At 43.7% G+C, this 19,930-nt stretch overlaps 1 protein-coding gene across 1 annotated transcript in view; it reads right to left on the bottom strand.

The window, feature by feature from the left end:
• LOC134354613 (latent-transforming growth factor beta-binding protein 4-like) overlaps positions 1-19,930 on the bottom strand; it is a 346,432-nt gene that overhangs the window by 303,053 nt on the left and 23,449 nt on the right. Inside the window, exon 2 of the mRNA XM_063063620.1 lies at positions 14,771-14,841. Within this exon, the coding sequence (XP_062919690.1) occupies positions 14,771-14,841 (71 nt within the window). The remainder of the gene's footprint in view (positions 1-14,770; positions 14,842-19,930) is intronic.

Here is a 19,930-nt window from a genome sequence, read left to right as displayed (position 1 = left end):
GCCAATGGTGATAGAGGGATAAATGTTGTCATAGCAGGGGTGATAATGGGGATTAATGTTGTCATAACAGGGTTCGTAGTGGGGATTAATGTTGTCATAGCCATGGTTGATAGCGGGGATTAATGTTGTCATAGCCAATAGTGATAGTGGGAATTAATGTTGTCATAGCCAGGGGTGATAGTGGGGATTAAAATTTTCATAGCGGGGGTGATACTGGGGATTGATGTTGTCATAGACCAATGGTAATATTGGGTATTAATGTTGAAATAGCCAGGGATGATAGTGAGGATTAATGTTGTCATCGCGAGGGTTGATATTGGTGATTAATGTTGTCATAGCCAATGGTGAAAGTGGGGATTAATGTTGTCATAGCAGAGGTGATAGTGGGGATTGATGTTGTCACAGCCAATGGTGATAGTGAGGATTAATATTGTCATAGCAGGGGTTTGAGTGGGGATTAATGTTGTAATAGTAGGGGTGGTAGTGGGGATTAAAATTGTCATAGCCAATGGTGATAGTGAGGATTAAAGTTGTTTTAGCAAGTGTGATAATGGGGATTAATGTTGTCATAGCAGGCGTGAGAGTGGGGATTAATGTTGTCATTGCCAATGGTGATAGTGAGGATTGATGTTGTCATAACAGGGGTCATATTGGGGATTAATGTTGTCATAGCCATGTGTGATAGTGGGGATTGATGTTGTCATAGCAGTGGTGATAGTGGGGATTAATGTTGTCATGGCAGGGGTGATGTTGGGGATTAATGTTTTCATAGCCAGGGGTGATAGTGGGAATTAATGTTGTCATAGCCAGGGGTGATAGAGCGGTTTAATGTTGTCATAGCTAGGCGTGATAGTGGGGATTAATGTTGTCATCGCCATTGGTCACAGTGGGGATTAATGTTGTCATAGCAGTGGTGATAGTGGGGATTAATGTTGTCCTTGCAGGGGTGATAGTAGAGTTTAATCTTGTCATAGCCAATAGTGATAGTGGGGATTAATTTTGTTATAGCCAATGGTGATAGTGGGGATTGATGTTGTCATAGCAGGGGTGAAAGTGGGGATTAATGTTGTCATAAAAGGGGTCGTAGTGGGGATTAATGTTGTCATAACAATGGTGATAGTGGGGATTAATGTTGTCATAGCAGGGCTGATAGTGGGGTTAATGTTGTCATAGCCAGGGGTGATGGTTGGGATTAATTTTGTCATACCCAGGGGTGATAGTGGGGATTAATGTTGTCATTGGAGGGGTGATATTGGGGATTAATGTTGTCACAGCCAGGAGTGATCGTGGGGACGAGTGTTGTCATTGTCAATTGTGATATTTAGGATTAATGTTATCATTACAGGGATATTAATGGGGATTAATTTTTTCATAGCATGGGTGATAGAGGGGATTAATGTTGTCATGGCAGTGGTGATAGTGGGGATTAATGTTGTCACAGCAGGGGTGATATCGGGGATTAATGCTGTCGTAGCCAATGGTGATAGTGGGGATTAATGTTTTCATAGCCAGGGGTGATAGTCCCATTTAATTTATTCATAGCTAGACGTGATTGTGGGGTTTAATGTCGTCATAGCCAATGGTGATAGAGGGATAAATGTTGTCATAGCAGGGGTGATAATGGGGATTAATGTTGTCATAACAGGGTTCGTAGTGGGGATTAATGTTGTCATAGCCATGGTTGATAGCGGGGATTAATGTTGTCATAGCCAATAGTGATAGTGGGAATTAATGTTGTCATAGCCAGGGGTGATAGTGGGGATTAAAATTTTCATAGCGGGGGTGATACTGGGGATTGATGTTGTCATAGACCAATGGTAATATTGGGTATTAATGTTGAAATAGCCAGGGATGATAGTGAGGATTAATGTTGTCATCGCGAGGGTTGATATTGGTGATTAATGTTGTCATAGCCAATGGTGAAAGTGGGGATTAATGTTGTCATAGCAGAGGTGATAGTGGGGATTGATGTTGTCACAGCCAATGGTGATAGTGAGGATTAATATTGTCATAGCAGGGGTTTGAGTGGGGATTAATGTTGTAATAGTAGGGGTGGTAGTGGGGATTAAAATTGTCATAGCCAATGGTGATAGTGAGGATTAAAGTTGTTTTAGCAAGTGTGATAATGGGGATTAATGTTGTCATAGCAGGCGTGAGAGTGGGGATTAATGTTGTCATTGCCAATGGTGATAGTGAGGATTGATGTTGTCATAACAGGGGTCATATTGGGGATTAATGTTGTCATAGCCATGTGTGATAGTGGGGATTGATGTTGTCATAGCAGTGGTGATAGTGGGGATTAATGTTGTCATGGCAGGGGTGATGTTGGGGATTAATGTTTTCATAGCCAGGGGTGATAGTGGGAATTAATGTTGTCATAGCCAGGGGTGATAGAGCGGTTTAATGTTGTCATAGCTAGGCGTGATAGTGGGGATTAATGTTGTCATCGCCATTGGTCACAGTGGGGATTAATGTTGTCATAGCAGTGGTGATAGTGGGGATTAATGTTGTCCTTGCAGGGGTGATAGTAGAGTTTAATCTTGTCATAGCCAATAGTGATAGTGGGGATTAATTTTGTTATAGCCAATGGTGATAGTGGGGATTGATGTTGTCATAGCAGGGGTGAAAGTGGGGATTAATGTTGTCATAAAAGGGGTCGTAGTGGGGATTAATGTTGTCATAACAATGGTGATAGTGGGGATTAATGTTGTCATAGCAGGGCTGATAGTGGGGTTAATGTTGTCATAGCCAGGGGTGATGGTTGGGATTAATTTTGTCATACCCAGGGGTGATAGTGGGGATTAATGTTGTCATTGGAGGGGTGATATTGGGGATTAATGTTGTCACAGCCAGGAGTGATCGTGGGGACGAGTGTTGTCATTGTCAATTGTGATATTTAGGATTAATGTTATCATTACAGGGATATTAATGGGGATTAATTTTTTCATAGCATGGGTGATAGAGGGGATTAATGTTGTCATGGCAGTGGTGATAGTGGGGATTAATGTTGTCACAGCAGGGGTGATATCGGGGATTAATGCTGTCGTAGCCAATGGTGATAGTGGGGATTAATGTTTTCATAGCCAGGGGTGATAGTCCCATTTAATTTATTCATAGCTAGACGTGATTGTGGGGTTTAATGTCGTCATAGCCAATGGTGATAGAGGGATAAATGTTGTCATAGCAGGGGTGATAATGGGGATTAATGTTGTCATAACAGGGTTCGTAGTGGGGATTAATGTTGTCATAGCCATGGGCGATAGTGGGGATTGATGTTGTCATAGCAGTGGTGATAGTGGGGATTAATGTTGTCATGGCAGGGGTGATAGTGGGGATTAATGTTTTCATAGCCAGGGGTGATAGTGGGGATTAATGTTGTTATAGCCAGGGGTGAAAGTGCGGTTTAATGTTGTCATAGCTAGGTGTGATAGTGGGGATTAATGTTATCATATCCATAGGTAATAGTGGGGATTAATGTTGTCATAGGAGGGGTGATAGTGGGGATTAATTTTGTCTTGGCGAATGGTGATAGTGGGGATTAATGTTTTCATAGCAGGGGTGATAGTGGGGTTTAATGTTGTCATAGCCAGGGGTGATGCTGGGGATTAATGTTGTCATACCCATAGGTGATAGTGGGGATTAATGTTTTCATAGCCCGGGGTGATAGTCCCGTTTAATTTTGTCATAGCTAGACGTGATTGTGGGGTTTAATGTTGTCATAGCCAATGGTGATAGTGGGGATTAATGTTGTCATAGCCAGGGGTGATAATGGGGTTTAATGTTGTTTTTGCCAGGCGTGATAGTGGGGATTAAAATTTGCATAGCGGGGGTGATACTGGGGATTGATGTTGTCATAGACCAATGGTAATATTGGGGATTAATGTTGAAATAGCCAGGGATGATAGTGAGGATTAATGTTGTCATCGCGAGGGTTGATATTGGTGATTAATGTTGTCATAGCCAGGGATGATATTGGCGATTAGTGTTGTCATAGCCAATGGTGAAAGTGGGGATTAATGTTGTCATAGCAGAGGTGATAGTGGGGATTGATGTTGTCACAGCCAATGGTGATAGTAAGGATTAATGTTGTCATAGCAGGGGTTTGACTGGGGATTAATGTTGTAATAGTAGGGGTGGTAGTGGGGATTAAAATTGTCACAGCCAGGGTGATAGTGCGGATTGATGTTGTCATAGCCAATGGTGATAGTGAGGATTAAAGTTGTTTTAGCAAGTGTGATAATGGGGATTAATGTTGTCATAGCAGGCGTGAGAGTGGGGATTAATGTTGTCATCGCCAATGGTGATAGTGGAGATTAATGTTGTCATAGCCAGGGGTGATAGTGGGGATTAATGTTGTTCTAGCCAGGGGTGATCGTGGGGATTAATGTTGTCATCGCCAATGGTGATAGTGGAGATTAATGTTGTCATAGCCAGGGGTGATAGTGGGGATTAATGTTGTCATAGCCAGGGGTGATCGTGGGGATTAATGTTGTTCTAGCCAGGGGTGATCGTGGGGATTAATGTTGTCATCGCCAATGGTGATAGTGGAGATTAATGTTGTCATAGCCAGGGGTGATAGTGGGGATTAATGTTGTTCTAGCCAGGGGTGATCGTGGGGATTAATGTTGTCATCGCCAATGGTGATAGTGGAGATTAATGTTGTCATAGCCAGGGGTGATAGTGGGGATTAATATTTTCATAGCAGGGGTGATAGTGGGGATTAATGTTGTTCTAGCCAGGGGTGATCGTGGGGATTAATGTTGTCATCGCCAATGGTGATAGTGGAGATTAATGTTGTCATAGCCAGGGGTGATAGTGGGGATTAATATTTTCATAGCAGGGGTGATACTGGGGATTAATATTGTCATAGACTACTGGTAATTGTGGGGATGAATGCTGAAATAGCCAGGGGTGATTGTGTTGATTAATGTTTTCATAGACCAATGTTGATAGTGGGGATTAATGTCGAAACAGCCAGGGATGATAGTGGGGATTATTGTTGTCATAGCCAGGCGTTTCTTTGGGGATTAATGTTGTCACAGCAGTGGTGATAGTGGGGATTAATATTGTCATAGCAGGTGTGATATTGGGATTAATGTTGTCATCGCCAGTGGTGCTAGTCAGGATTCATGTTGTCATAGTCAGGGGTGATAGTGGGGATGAATGTGGTCATAGCGAGGGGTGATAATGGGTATTGTTGTTGTCATAGCCAATGCTGATAGTAAGGATTAATGTTTTTATAGCAGGGGTGATAGTGGGGTTTAATGTTGTCATAACAATGGTGATAGTGGGGATTAATGTTGTCATAGCAGGGATGATAGTGGGGATTAATGTTGTCATAGCCAGGGGTGATGGTTGGGATTAATGTTGTCATACCCAGGGGTGATAGTGGGGATTAATGTTGTCATAGCAGGGGGGATAGTGGGGATTAATTTTGTCACAGCCAGGGGTGATAGTGGGGACGAGTGTTGTCATTGTCAATTGTGATATTTAGGATTAATGTTGTCATAGCAGGGGTATTAATGGGGTTTAATTTTGTCATAGCATGGGTGATAGAGGGGATTAATGTTGTCATAGCAGTGGTGATAGTGGGGATTAATGTTGTCACAGCAGGGGTGATATCGGGGATTAATGTTGTCATAGCCAATGGTGATAGTGGGGATTAATGTTTTCATAGCCAGGGGTGATAGTCCCGTTTAATTTTGTCATAGCTGGACGTGATTGTGGAGTTTAATATTGTCATAGCCAATGGTGATAGAGGAATAAATGTTGTCATAGCAGGGGTGATAATGGGGATTAATGTTGTCATAACAGGGGTCATAGTGGGGATTAATGTTTTCATAACCATGGTTGATAGTGGTGATTGATGTTGTCATAGCCAGGGGTGATGGTCCCGTTTAATTTTGTCATAGCTAGTCGTGATTCTGGGGTTTAATGTCGTCATAGCCAGTGGTGATAGAGGGATAAATGTTGTCATAGCAGGGGTGATAATGGGGATTAATGTTGTCATAACAGGGGTCGTAGTGGGGATTAATGTTGTCATAGCCATGGGTGATAGTGGGGATTGATGTTCTCATAACAATGGTGATAAAGGGGATTAATGTTGTCATAGCAGGCGTGAGAGTGGGGATTAATGTTGTCATTGCCAATGGTGATAGTGAGGATTAATTTTGACATAGCAGGCATGATAATGAGTATTAATGTTGTCATAGTCAGGGGTGATAGTGGGGATTAATTTTGTCATTGCTAGGGGTGATCGTGAGGATTCATGTTATCATAGCCAACAGTGATAGAGAGAATCAATGTTGTCATAGCAAGTGATTATAGTGGGGATTAATATTTTCATAGCAAGGGTGATACTGGGGATTAATATTGTCATAGACCACTGGCAATTGTGGGGATGAATGCTGAAATAGCCAGGGGTGATTGTGTTGATTAATGTTGTCATAGACCAATGGTGATAGTGGGGATTAATGTCGAAACAGCCAGGGATGATAGTGGGGATTATTGTTGTCATAGCCAGGGGTTTTTTTGTGGATTAATGTTGTCACAGCAGTGGTGATAGTGGGGAATAATGTTGTCATAGCAAGTGTGATATTGGGGATTAATGTTGTCACAGCCAATGGTGATAGTGGGGTTTAATATTGTCATAGCCAAGGGTGATAGTGGGTATTAATGTTGTCATCGCCAGTGGTGATAGTCGGGATTCATGTTGTCATAGCCAGGGGTGATAGTGGGGATTAACGTTGTTATAGCCAGGGGTGATAGTGGGGATTAGTGTTGTCATTGCCAATTGTGATACTGAGGATTAATGTTGTCATAGCAGGGATATTAATGGGGATTAATTTTGTCATAGCATGGGTGATAGTCGGGATTCATTTTGTCATAGCCAGGGGTGATAGTGGGGATTAATGTTGTAACAGCAGGGGTGATAGTGGGGATTAATGATGTCATAGCAGTTGTGATATTGGGGATTAATGTTGTCATAACCAATAGTTATAGTGGGGATTAATGTTTTCATAGCCAGGGGTGATAGTGCGGTTTAATTTTGTCATATTTAGACGTTATAGTGGGGATTAATGTTGTCATAGCCAGGGGTGATGGTGGGGATTAATGTTGTCATAGCCAGGGGTGATAGTGGGGATTAGTGTTGTCATTGCCAATTGTGATACTGAGGATTAATGTTGTCATAGCTGGGGTATTAATGGGGATTAATTTTGTCATAGCATGGGTGATAGTGGGGATTAATGTTGTTACAGCGAGGGGTGATAGTGGGGTTTAATGTTGTCACAGCAGGGGTGATATCGGGGATTAATGTTGTTATAGCCAATGGTGATAGTGGGGAGTAATGTTTTGATAGCCAGGGGTGATAGTGCCGTTTAATGTTGTCATAGCTAGACGTGATAGTGGGGTTTAATGTTGTCATCACCAATGGTGAGAGTGGGGATTAATGTTGTCACAGGAGGGGTGATAGTGGGGATTAATGTTGTCAGCGCCAGGGGTGGTGGTGGGGATGAGTGTTGTCATTGCCAATTGTGATAGTGAGGATTAATTTTGTCATAGCAGGGGTATTAATGGGGATTAATGTTGTCATAGCCGGGGTGATAGTAGAGTTTAATTTTGTCATAGCCAATGGTGATAGTAGGGATTAATGTTGTCATAACCAGGGGTGATATTGGGGATTAATGTTGTCATTGCCAATGGTGACAGTGGGGATTAATGTCATCATAGCCAGGGGTGATCGTGGTGATTAATGTTGTTATACCCAATGGTTATTGTCGGGTTTCATGTTGTCATAGCCAGGGATGATAGTGGGTATTGATGTTGTCACAGCCAATGGTGATAGTAGGGATTAATGTTTTCATCGCAGGGGTGATAGTGGGGTTTAATGTTGTCATAACAATGGTGATAGTGGGGATTAATGTTGTCATAGCAGGGATGATAGTGGGGATTAATGTTGTCTTAGCCAGGGGTGATAGTCCAGTTTAATGTTGTCATAGCTATGGGTGATATTAGGGATTAATGTTGTCATAGCCAATAGTGATAGTGGGAACTATTGTTGTCATAAACAGGGGTGAGAGTGTGGATTAAAATTTTCATAGCAGGGGTGATACTGGGGATTAATGTTGTCATAGACCAATGGTAATAGTGGGGATTAATGTTGAAATAGCCAGGGGTGATAGTGAGGATTAATATTGTCTTCGCGAGGGTTGATATTGGTGATTAATTTTGTCATAGGCAGGGATGATATTGGCGATAAGTGTTGTCATAGCCAATGGTGATAGTGGGAATTAATGTTGTCATAGCAGAGGTGATAGTGGGGATTGATGTTGTCACAGCCAATGGTGATAGTGAGGATTAATATTGTCATAGCAGGGGTTTGAGTGGGGATTAATGTTGTAATAGTAGGGGTGGTAGTGGGGATTAAAATTGTCATACCCAGGGTGATAGTGCAGTTTATGTTGTCATACCCAATGGTGATAGTAAGGATTAAAGTTGTTTTAGCAGGGGTTTGAGTGGGGATTAATGTTGTCATAGTCAGGGGTGATAGTGGGGATTCATGTTGTCATCGCCATTGGTGGTAGTGGGGATTAATGTTGTCATAGCCAGGGGTGATAGTGGGGATTCATGTTGTCTTCGCCAATGGTGGTAGTGGGGTTTAATGTTGTCATAGCTAGTGGTGATTTTGGGGATTTATATTGTCATAGCCAATAGTGATAGTGGGAATAATGTTGTCATAGCCAGGGGTGATAGTGGGGATTAATGTTGCCATAGCAGGGGTGATATTGGGGATTAATGTTGTCATAGCTAGGGTTGATAATGGGGATTAACGTTGTCATACCTAGGGGTGTTAGTGGGGATTAATGTTGTCATAGCAGGGGTGATAATGGGAATTAATGTTGTCATAGCCAGGGTGACAGTGGGGATTAATGTTGTCATTGCCAATGGTGATACTGTGGATTAATGTTGTCATAGCCAGTGGTGATAGTGGGGATTAATGTTGTCATAGCCAATTTGGCCCATCAAGTCTGCTGCTCCATTCCATCATGGTTGTATCATTCTCCTGCCTTCTCCGCATATCCTTTCACAAGACTAATCACAAACCTATCAACCTCCACCTTAAGTGCATCCAGTGACTGGTCCTTCACTGCCAACTGGCAACGAACCCTACAGATGCACTACTCTCTGGCTAATGGAATAGAGACGTGGGAAAATGGGAGGAGGGGTGGTATTGCTGGTCAGGGATACTATTACAGCTACAGAAAGCGTAGGTAATGTAGCAGGATCCTCTTTTGAGTCAGTATGGGTGTTAGTCAGGAACAGGAAGAGCCGTCGAAGCGCAGTTACTCTATTGGGAGTATTCTTTAGGCCCCCTGGTAGCTGTATAGATACCGAGGAGCAGATTGGGAGGCAGATTTTGGAAAGGTGCAAAAATAACAGAGTTGTTATCATGCGTGACTTTATCTTCCGTAATATTGATTGGCACCTGATTAGTTCCAATGGTTTAGACAGGGCAGAGTTTGTTAAGTGTGTCCAGGACGGATTCCTGTCACAGTATGTGGACATGCCGACTAGGGGGATTGCCATACTAGATCTAGTACTAGGTAATGAACCGGGTCAGGTCACAGATCTCTCGGTGGGTGAGCATCTGGGGGACAGTGACCACCGCTCCCTGGCCTTTAGCATTATCATGGAAAAGGATAGGATCAGAGAGGACTGGAAAATTTTTAATTGGGGAAGGGCAAATTATGAGGCTATGAGGCTAGAACTTGCAGGTGTGAATTGGGATGATGTTTTTGCAGGGAAAAGTACTATGGACATGTGGTCGATGTTTAGAGATCTTTGCAGGATGTTAGGGATAAATTTGTCCTGGTGAGGAAGATAAAGAATGGTAGGGGGAAGGAACCATGGGTGACAAGTGAGGTGGAAAATCTAGTCAGGTGGAAGACGGCAGCATACATGAGTTTTAGGAAGCAAGGATCAGATGGGTCTATTAAGGAATATAGGGAAGCAAGAATGGAGCTTAAGAAGGGGCTGAGAAGAGCAAGAAGGGCGCATGAGAAGGCCTTGGCGAGCAGGGTAAAGGAAAACCCCAAGACATTCTTCAATTATGTGAAGAACAAAAGGATGACAGGAGTGAAGGTAGGACCAATTAGAGATAAAGGTGGGAAGATGTGCCTGGAAGCTGTGGAAGTGAGCGAAGTCCTCAATGAATACTTCTCTTCAATATTCACCAATGAGAGGGATCTTGATGACGGTGAGGACAATATGAGTGAGGTTGATGTTCTGGAGCATGTTGATATTGAGGGAGAGGAGGTGTTGGAGTTGTTAAAATACATTAGGACGGGTAAGTCCCCAGGGCCTGACGAGGCGAGGGAAGAGATTGCTGAGCCTCTGGCTAGGATCTTTATGTCCTCATTTTCCACGGGAATGGTACTGGAGGATTGGATGGAGGCAAATGTTGTCCTCTTGTTCAAAAAATGTAGTAGGGATATTCCGGGTAATTATAGACCAGTGAGCCTTACGTCTGTTGTGGGAACAATGCTGGAAAAGATTCTTACAGATAGGATCTGTGGGCATTTAGAGAAACATGGTCTGATCAGGGACCATCAGGATGGCTTTGTGAAGGGCAAATCGTGTCTAACAAGCCTGATAGAGTTCTTTGAGGAGGTGACCAGGCATATAGATGAGAGTAGTGTAGTGGATGTGATCTACATGGATTTTAGTAAGGATGCATGGGATCCAGGGAGGTATGGCCGGGTGGATCCAGAATTGGCTTGCCTGCAGAAGGCAGAGGGTTGTGGTGGAGGGAATACATTCAGATTGGAGGGTTGTGACTAGTGGTGTCCCACAAGGATCGGTTCTGGGACTTCTACTTTTCGTGATTTTTATTAACAACCTGGATGTGGGGGTAGAAGCGTAGCTTGGCAAGTTTGCAGATGACACAAAAGTTGGTGGTGTTGTAGATAGTGTAGAGGATTGTTGAAGGTTGCAGAGAGACATTGATAGGATGCAGAAGTGGGCTGAGAAGTGGCAGATGGAGTTCAACCCAGAGAAGTGTGAGGTGGTACACTTTGGAAGGACAAACTCCAAGGCAGAGTCCAAAGTAAATGGCAGGACACTTGGTAGTGTGGAGGAGCAGAGGGATCTCGGGTTACTTGGCCATAGATCCCTGAAAGTTGCCTCATAGGTAGATAAGGTTGTTAAGAAAGCTTATGGGGTGTTAGCTTTCATAAGTCGAGGGATAGAGTTTAAGAGTCGTGAGGTAATGATGCAGCTCTATAAAACTCTGGTTAGGCCACACTTGGAGTACTGTGTCCAGTTCTGGTCCCCTCACTGTAGGAAGGATGTGGAAGCATTGGAAAGGGTACAGAGGAGATTTACCAGGATGCTGACTGGTTTAGAGAGTATGGATTATGATCAGTGATTAAGGGAGCTAGGGCTTTACTCTTTGGAGAGAAGGAGGATGGGAGGAGACATGATAGAGGTACATAAGATATTCAGAGGAATAGATAGAGTGGACAGCCAATGCCTCTTCCCCAGGGCACCATTGCTCAACACAAGAGGACAAGGCTTTAAGGTAAGGGGTGGGAAGTTCAAGGGGGATATTAGAGGAAGGTTTTTTACTCAGAGAATGGTTGGTGCGTGGAATGCACTGCCTGAGTCAATGGTGGAGGCAGATACACTAGTGAAGTTTAAGAGAATAGTAGACAGGTATTTAAAGTGGGAGGTTATATGGGAGGCAGGGTTTGAGGGTTGGCACAACATTGTGGGCCAAATGGCCTGTAATGTGCTGTACTATTCTATGTTCTATGTTCCTTCTCACCTCTGTTCTAAATGGACGCCCCTTTATTCTGAGGCTGTGTCCTCTGGTCCTAGACTCCCCCACAATAAGAACAATTCTCTCCACATCCACTCTATTGAGGCTTTCCAAGATTTGATAGGTTTCAATGAGGTCACCCCTCATTGTTCTGAACTCCAGTGAATACAGGCCCAGAGTCATCAAATGCTCCTAATGTGACAAGCCTTTCAACTCTGGAATTTTTTTCATGAATCCTGTTTGCACCCTCTCAAATGCCAAGCTATTTCTAACCTGTAATACATTTGATGTATTTCACTATCCTGCTGCCACAAAACAACACGTTTAATGACAGACATCACTGCCAGTAAACCTGATTCTGATTCAAAGATTTAATGTTACTTCAGTATTACCAGGGGCAAAGCTGTAAGGCTGGAGCGGAAAATTCTGAATGTCTCGATGTGGCTGTGAATCGGAAACTCAAACCATGTGCAGATTGACAATTATGATCGTTAGGTGGTGCAGAATCAGCGAGAGGTTATTGCACAGACAGAGGGTGATGGGACCTGACTGTTAAAACAATTGTACTCATTCCACTCCCTACCTTCTCCCCTGTGAACAATGTGAATAATCCATCTCGACTCCCCACCATCCCCTCCTGGCCAGTGCATTCCAAATCCCACTCACGCTCTGCACTGAAAATATTTTCCCATGTAACCATCTGGTTCCACTGCTGGTCACTTTGATTCTGTGATTCTCAACTCTTCCAACGAGACACCTCATTATTTTGATCACCTGGCAAACTCCTCTGCAATCTCAGAGAAATCAACGAGGACAAGAGCAGAGGGCAACTGGGTGTTCAATGCCCTCTACCTGCGTTTGACCGGTCTCTCTGACCCTTTTGCTCGATGCTGTTGGAGGAAGGCGTCTGCGTTTGACCCATCTGTCTGATCCCTTTGCTTGATGCTGTCAGGGGAAGGTGTCTGCGTTTGATCGGTCTGTCTGACCCTTTCGCTCGATGCTGTCGGAGGAAGGTGTCTGCGTTTAACCGGTATCTCTGATCCCTTCGCTCGATGCTGTCAGGGGAAGGTGTCTGCGTTTGACCGGTCTGTCTGACCCTTTCGCTCGATGCTGTCGGAGGAAGGTGTCTGAGTTTGACTGGTCTCTCACTCCCTCTTGCTCGCTGCTCCTGGGGGAAGGGTCCTGTATTTGACCGGTCTCTCCCTCTCACCCGTTGCTGTCTGAGGATGGTGTTGCAGTCTTGGGTAAGGTTCAATGAATACAGTTTGTGGATTAGGCTCCACAGTCATGTTATATGTGTCTCTGGTTTATGATAACTTCTTCTATTGTTGCTGTTTTATGCGATTTTGATCAGGACAGACTGGCTCTGCGGTCTGCAGTCAAAGAATGACAGAGCGCTAGATTGAACTGAACTGAACATTGCTGGGCTGTTTCAATGATGGTTTGATGCTCTGCATTCTATGTTTTTTGTTTGCATTTTTGTTGTTTGTGTGATTTGTTCTCTGTATTGTGCGTTGGGGATTTGATGTTTTTCTTTGAGCGGACTCCAGGGTGTTTCTTTGTTTCGTGGCTGTCTGTGGGAAGATGAATCTCAGGGTTGTATATTGCATACATACTTTGATAATAAACGTATTTTGATTCATGGAATCTTTTTCAATCTGTAGTCTCGCCACCCAACTGATATCCCTCATTGCTGGAACCATTACAAAAAAAATCCCTTCTTCTTTCAGTTGAAGTGTGGAATCCACAACTGGGCACAAAACTCCATTGATTACTACATTCACAAGTCATGACTGAGAACTGAGCAACTGAAATGTTTGAATATTATGAAAGACTTCAACAGGGTGAATGTAGAGAAGGTTTTTCTTTTCTGGGGAGATTGGAACAGGAGCCATAAATTTCAAACAATACCATATGAGTAATCTTGGAAGTTCAGGACGCTATGTGAATTTGTTCCCTTTGGGAGTTGTTGATGGGAACAGCAGAGATGTGTTCAAGGGGAAGCTGCACAAACACGCAAGGCAGAAAGGATGAGAGCAAACTGCTGATAGAGGATGAAGCAGGAAGGGAACTGGTGTAGAACACAGAAATGAAGGAGAGAGTCTGAATGTCTAAACAGGTGTTGTTATTTTGGAAGACCTGTTCTGGGCCCAGCACGTGTGCAATTGCAAAGAAAGCACGGTATTCCATCTACTTCCTTAGGAGTTAGTAGACATTTGCATAACATCTACAACTTTGACAAACTTCCATAGATGTAGTGGAGAGGGTTTTGACTGGTTGCATCACAGCCTGGTATGGAAACACCAATGCCTTTGAATGGAAAATCCTTCAAAAAGTAATGGATACAGCCCAGTCCATCATGTGTATAGCTCTCCCAACCATTGAGCATGTCTACATGTAATGATATCGCAGGAAAGCATCATCCATTATCAGGGACCTCCATTACCCTGGTCACGCTTTCTTCTTGCTGTTGCCATTGGGAAGAAGGTACAGGAGCCTCAGGACCCATACCACCAGGTTCAGGAGCAATTATTGCCCCTCAACCATCAGGCTCTTGAACCAAATGGGATAATTTCACTAAACTTCACCTGCCCCATTATTGAAATGTTCCAACAACCAATGAACTCACTTTCAAGGACTCTTCATCTCATGTTCCTGACATTCATTGCTTATTAATTAATTATTATTATTTCATACTTTTGTATTTACACAATCTGTTGTCTTTTGCATTCTGATTGAATGCCGTAATTGAGCAGTCTTTCATTGATTCTGTTATGGTTCGTATTCTATATATTTGCTGAATCCCACAGTTGTACATGGTGGCATATACTGTATGTACTTGGATAATAAATTTACATTGAACTTTGGACGGCCTGAGCAGCCTACCGGACTGGTTGCAGTGCATTGATCCTACCCCAGCCAACACTCAACACTTCAAAGGGTACTTACGTTTCATGCACCTTCCGGCCTGCGGTCCGGATGCCCATCCTCTGCAGCACGAAGCACCACACACCTTCATCCTGTCAAAACATACAAGCACAGTATCAGAAACCCAGAGCAAACTAGAGCCTCGAAAGGGGTCAGGGGTGTGTGGGGAAGGGGGGAGGGGGAAGGAAGGGGAAAGACAGAAAGAGAGATAAAACAGAGAAAAAGATATTGCGTTCAAAAGAAAGAGGGGTTTGTGAGAAGAGGGAGGAGAAGGGAGGGAAAGGAGGGGGAGGGGAGGAGCGAGAGAGAAGGGGAGGGGAGATAGGGAGATGGGGAGAAAGAGCGGTGTGGAAGGTGGAAGAGGGAGGGGGAGGAGCAGGAAGGAGAGGCGGAGGGGAAAGATAGGGAAGGAAGGGACAGAGAGGTGTCGAGGGAGAGGACAGGCAGGTGTAGGGGAGAGGCAGGGCAGATGGAGGCAGCGGAGCAAAGGGAAATGGCACATGGGATGCCGCAGAGATGAATGTGAAGCACTGACCAATTGCTAAAAATCTTGATCAGGCTACCTTGCTAGTGTTCCTCACACAGGGAGTGCTTGTAAACAACTGGACAGAGACCCAGCTTATTTATTTCTTTATTATTGTGATATGGTGTTCAACAGGCTCTTCTGGCCCTTCGAGCTGCGTCACGCAGCAATCCTCTGATTCAATCCTAGCCCAATCAGAGGACAATTTACAATGACCAACTGATACGTCCTTGGACTGTGCAAGGACACTGGAGCCTCTGGAGGAACCCCACATGGTCATAGGCAGAAAGTACAAACTCCACTACGGAAAACGGCCAGAATTGAATCTGGTCACTGGTACTATAAAATGTTATGCTCTGAGCATATAGACCAGGTTTAATGTCACTTCTCCACAGTTCACAGACAGAAAATAGACATCCACAAAATGAAATATAGCACCATAAATTATGCAAACCATGAGAAACACAGAGCCAGACTATGCACAATTGAATAATGAACTCCCAAGCATTGAAACTAAGGGAGCACGCGACAGAAACCACAGTCCCACCGAATGTTGGCACACAGAATAAGGATACCTATCAGGCTGCTTGACCCTGTGAACCTCCCAGGTCATGCTCTATTTTCACTGCTGCCACCTGAGAAGGTGGTCTAAGAGCCTCAGGACTCACACCACCAGGATTAGGAACGGTAATTATCCCTCAAACATCAAGGTCTTAAACCAAAGGGGATAATTTCACTTGCCGCATCATTGAAAAGTTTCCACCATCAGTTAACTTACTGTCAAGGACTCTTCATCTCATGTTTTTGATATTTATTAGTCATTTATTATTATTAGTTCTTTCCTTTTGTATTTGCACAATTTGTTGTCTTCTGCACTCTGGTTGAACGCCAAAGCTGGGCGATCTTTCATTGATTCTATTAAAGTTATTAGTCTATGATGGATTTATTAATATTGCCTGCAAGAAAGTGAATATCAGAGTTATATATGGTGACATATATGTACTTCGATAATAAATTTACTTTGAACTTTGGCTTCCATGGACCAGGACAATGCAGGCCGAATTGTTACTGCCTGGACTTACAGACCAAGATAATGTAGGCCGAATTGTTACTGCCTGGACAATACAGACCAAGATAGTGTAGGCTGAATTGTTACTGCCTGGACTATACAGACCAAGATAATGTAGGCCGAATTGTTACTGCCTGGACTATACAGACCAGGACAATGTAGGCCGAATTGTTACTGCCTGGACTATACAGACCAAGATAATGTAGGCTGAATTGTTACTGCCTGGACTATACAGACCAAGATAATGTAGGCCGAATTGTTACTGCCTGGACTATACAGACCAAGATAATGTAGGCCGAATTGTTACTGCCTGGACTATACAGACTAGGACAATGCAGCCCAGAATTGTTACTGCCTGGACTATACAGACTAGGACAATGTAGGCCGAATTGTTACTGCCTGGACTATACAGACCAGGACAATGCAAGCCGAATTGTTACTGCCTGGACTATACAGACCATGACAATGCAAGCCGAATTGTTACTGCCTGGACTATACAGACTAGGACAATGCAGCCCAGAATTGTTACTGCCTGGACTATACAGACCAGGACAATGTAGGCTGAATTGTTACTGCCTGGACTATACAGACCATGATAATGCAGCCCTGAATTATTACTGCCTGGACTATACAGACCAGGACAATGTAGGCTGAATTGTTACTGCCTGGACTATACAGACCATGATAATGCAGCCCTGAATTATTACTGCCTGGACTATACAGACCATGACAATGCAAGCCGAATTGTTACTGCCTGGACTATACAGACCAAGATAATGTAGGCCGAATTGTTACTGCCTGGACTATACAGACCAGGACAATGTAGGCTGAATTGTTACTGCCTGGACTATACAGACCAAGATAATGTAGGCCGAATTGTTACTGCCTGGACTATACAGACCAGGACAATGTAGGCCGAATTGTTACTGCCTGGACTATACAGACCAAGATAATGTAGGCTGAGTTGTTACTGCCTGGACTATACAGACCAAGATAATGTAGGCTGAATTGTTACTGCCTGGACTATACAGACCAAGATAATGTAGGCCGAATTGTTACTGCCTGGACTATACAGACCAAGATAATGTAGGCCGAATTGTTACTGCCTGGACTATACAGACTAGGACAATGCAGCCCAGAATTGTTACTGCCTGGACTATACAGTCTAGGACAATGTAGGCCGAATTGTTACTGCCTGGACTATACAGACCATGACAATGCAAGCCGAATTGTTACTGCCTGGACTATACAGACTAGGACAATGCAGCCCAGAATTGTTACTGCCTGGACTATACAGACTAGGACAATGTAGGCTGAATTGTTACTGCCTGGACTATACAGACCATGATAATGCAGCCCTGAATTATTACTGCCTGGACTATACAGACCAGGACAATGTAGGCTGAATTGTTACTGCCTGGACTATACAGACCATGACAATTCAAGCCGAATTGTTACTGCCTGGACTATACAGACCAGGACAATGTAGGCTGAATTGTTACTGCCTGGACTATACAGACCAAGATAATGTAGGCCGAATTGTTACTGCCTGGACTATACAGACCATGACAATGCAAGCCGAATTGTTACTGCCTGGACTATACAGACCAAGATAATGTAGGCCGAATTGTTACTGCCTGGACTATACAGACCAGGACAATGTAGGCTGAATTGTTACTGCCTGGACTATACAGACCAAGATAATGTAGGCCGAATTGTTACTGCCTGGACTATACAGACTAGGACAATGCAGCCCAGAATTGTTACTGCCTGGACTATACAGACTAGGACAATGTAGGCCGAATTGTTACTGCCTGGACTATACAGACCATGACAATGCAAGCCGAATTGTTACTGCCTGGACTATACAGACTAGGACAATGCAGCCCAGAATTGTTACTGCCTGGACTATACAAACCATGACAATGCAAGCCGAATTGTTACTGCCTGGACTATACAGACCAGGACAATGTAGGCTGAATTGTTACTGCCTGGACTATACAGACCATGATAATGCAGCCCTGAATTATTACTGCCTGGACTATACAGACCAGGACAATGTAGGCTGAATTGTTACTGCCTGGACTATACAGACCATGACAATTCAAGCCGAATTGTTACTGCCTGGACTATACAGACCAAGATAATGTAGGCCGAATTGTTACTGCCTGGACTATACAGACCAGGATAATGTAGGCTGAATTATTACTGCCTGGACTATACAGACCAAGATAATGTAGGCCGAATTGTTACTGCCTGGACTATACAGACCAGGACAATGTAGGCCGAATTGTTACTGCCTGGACTATACAGACCAGGACAATGTAGGCCGAATTGTTACTGCCTGGACTATACAGACCAGGACAATGTAGGCTGAATTGTTACTGCCTGGACTATACAGACCAAGATAATGTAGGCCGAATTGTTACTGCCTGGACTATACAGACCATGACAATGCAAGCCGAATTGTTACTGCCTGGACTATACAGACCAAGATAATGTAGGCTGAATTGTTACTGCCTGGACTATACAGACCAAGATAATGTAGGCCAAATTGTTACTGCCTGGACTATACAGACCATGACAATGCAAGCCGAATTGTTACTGCCTGGACTATACAGACCAGGACAATGTAGGCTGAATTGTTACTGCCTGGACTATACAGACCATGATAATGCAGCCCTGAATTGTTACTGCCTGGACTATACAGACCAGGACAATGTAGGCTGAATTGTTACTGCCTGGATTATACAGACTAGGACAATGTAGGCTGAATGGTTACTGCCTGGAGTATACAGACCAGGATAATGCAGGCTGAATTGTTAATGCCTGGACTATACAGACTAGGACAATGTAGGCCGAATTGTTACTGCCTGGACTATACAGACCAGGACAATGTAGGCCGAATTGTTACTGCCTGGACTATACAGACTAGGACAATGCAGCCCAGAATTGTTACTGCCTGGAGTAAACAGACCAGGATAATGCAGGCTGAATTGTTAATGCCTGGACTATAGAGACTAGGACAATGTAGGCCGAATTGTTACTGCCTGGACTATACAGACCAGGACAATGTAGGCCAAATTGTTACTGCCTGGACTATACAGACCAGGATAATGCAGGCTGAATTGTTACTGCCTGGAGTATTCAGACCAGGACAATCCAGTTACTAATTGTTACTGCCTGGATTATACAGACCCACGACAAGTCAGTCCCAAATTGTTACTGCCTGTATTATACAGACCAGGGCAATACTGTCCCTAACAGTTACTGCCCAGTTTACACAGACCAGGACAATGCATCCCTGAAGTTTCACTGCCGTGATTATATAGTCAAGGACAATGCAGCCCTGAATTGTTACTGCCTGGATTAGACAGACCATGAAAATACTGGCCCGAATTGTTACTGCCCTGTTGACACAGACAAGGACAATATAGTCTCAAATTGTTACTGCCCCAATTATGCAGACTAGGACAATGTAGTCCCGAATTTTTACTGCGTGGACTACACAGACCTAGACAAGACAGTCTTGAATTGCTAATGCTTGGATCATTCAACCCAGCACAATGCAGCCTCAAATTGTTACAGA

This window comes from Mobula hypostoma, chromosome 12 (assembly GCF_963921235.1).
Source record: "Mobula hypostoma chromosome 12, sMobHyp1.1, whole genome shotgun sequence".
Lineage (NCBI taxonomy): Eukaryota > Metazoa > Chordata > Chondrichthyes > Myliobatiformes > Myliobatidae > Mobula > Mobula hypostoma.
This window is presented reverse-complemented; position numbering and strand designations above follow the sequence as displayed.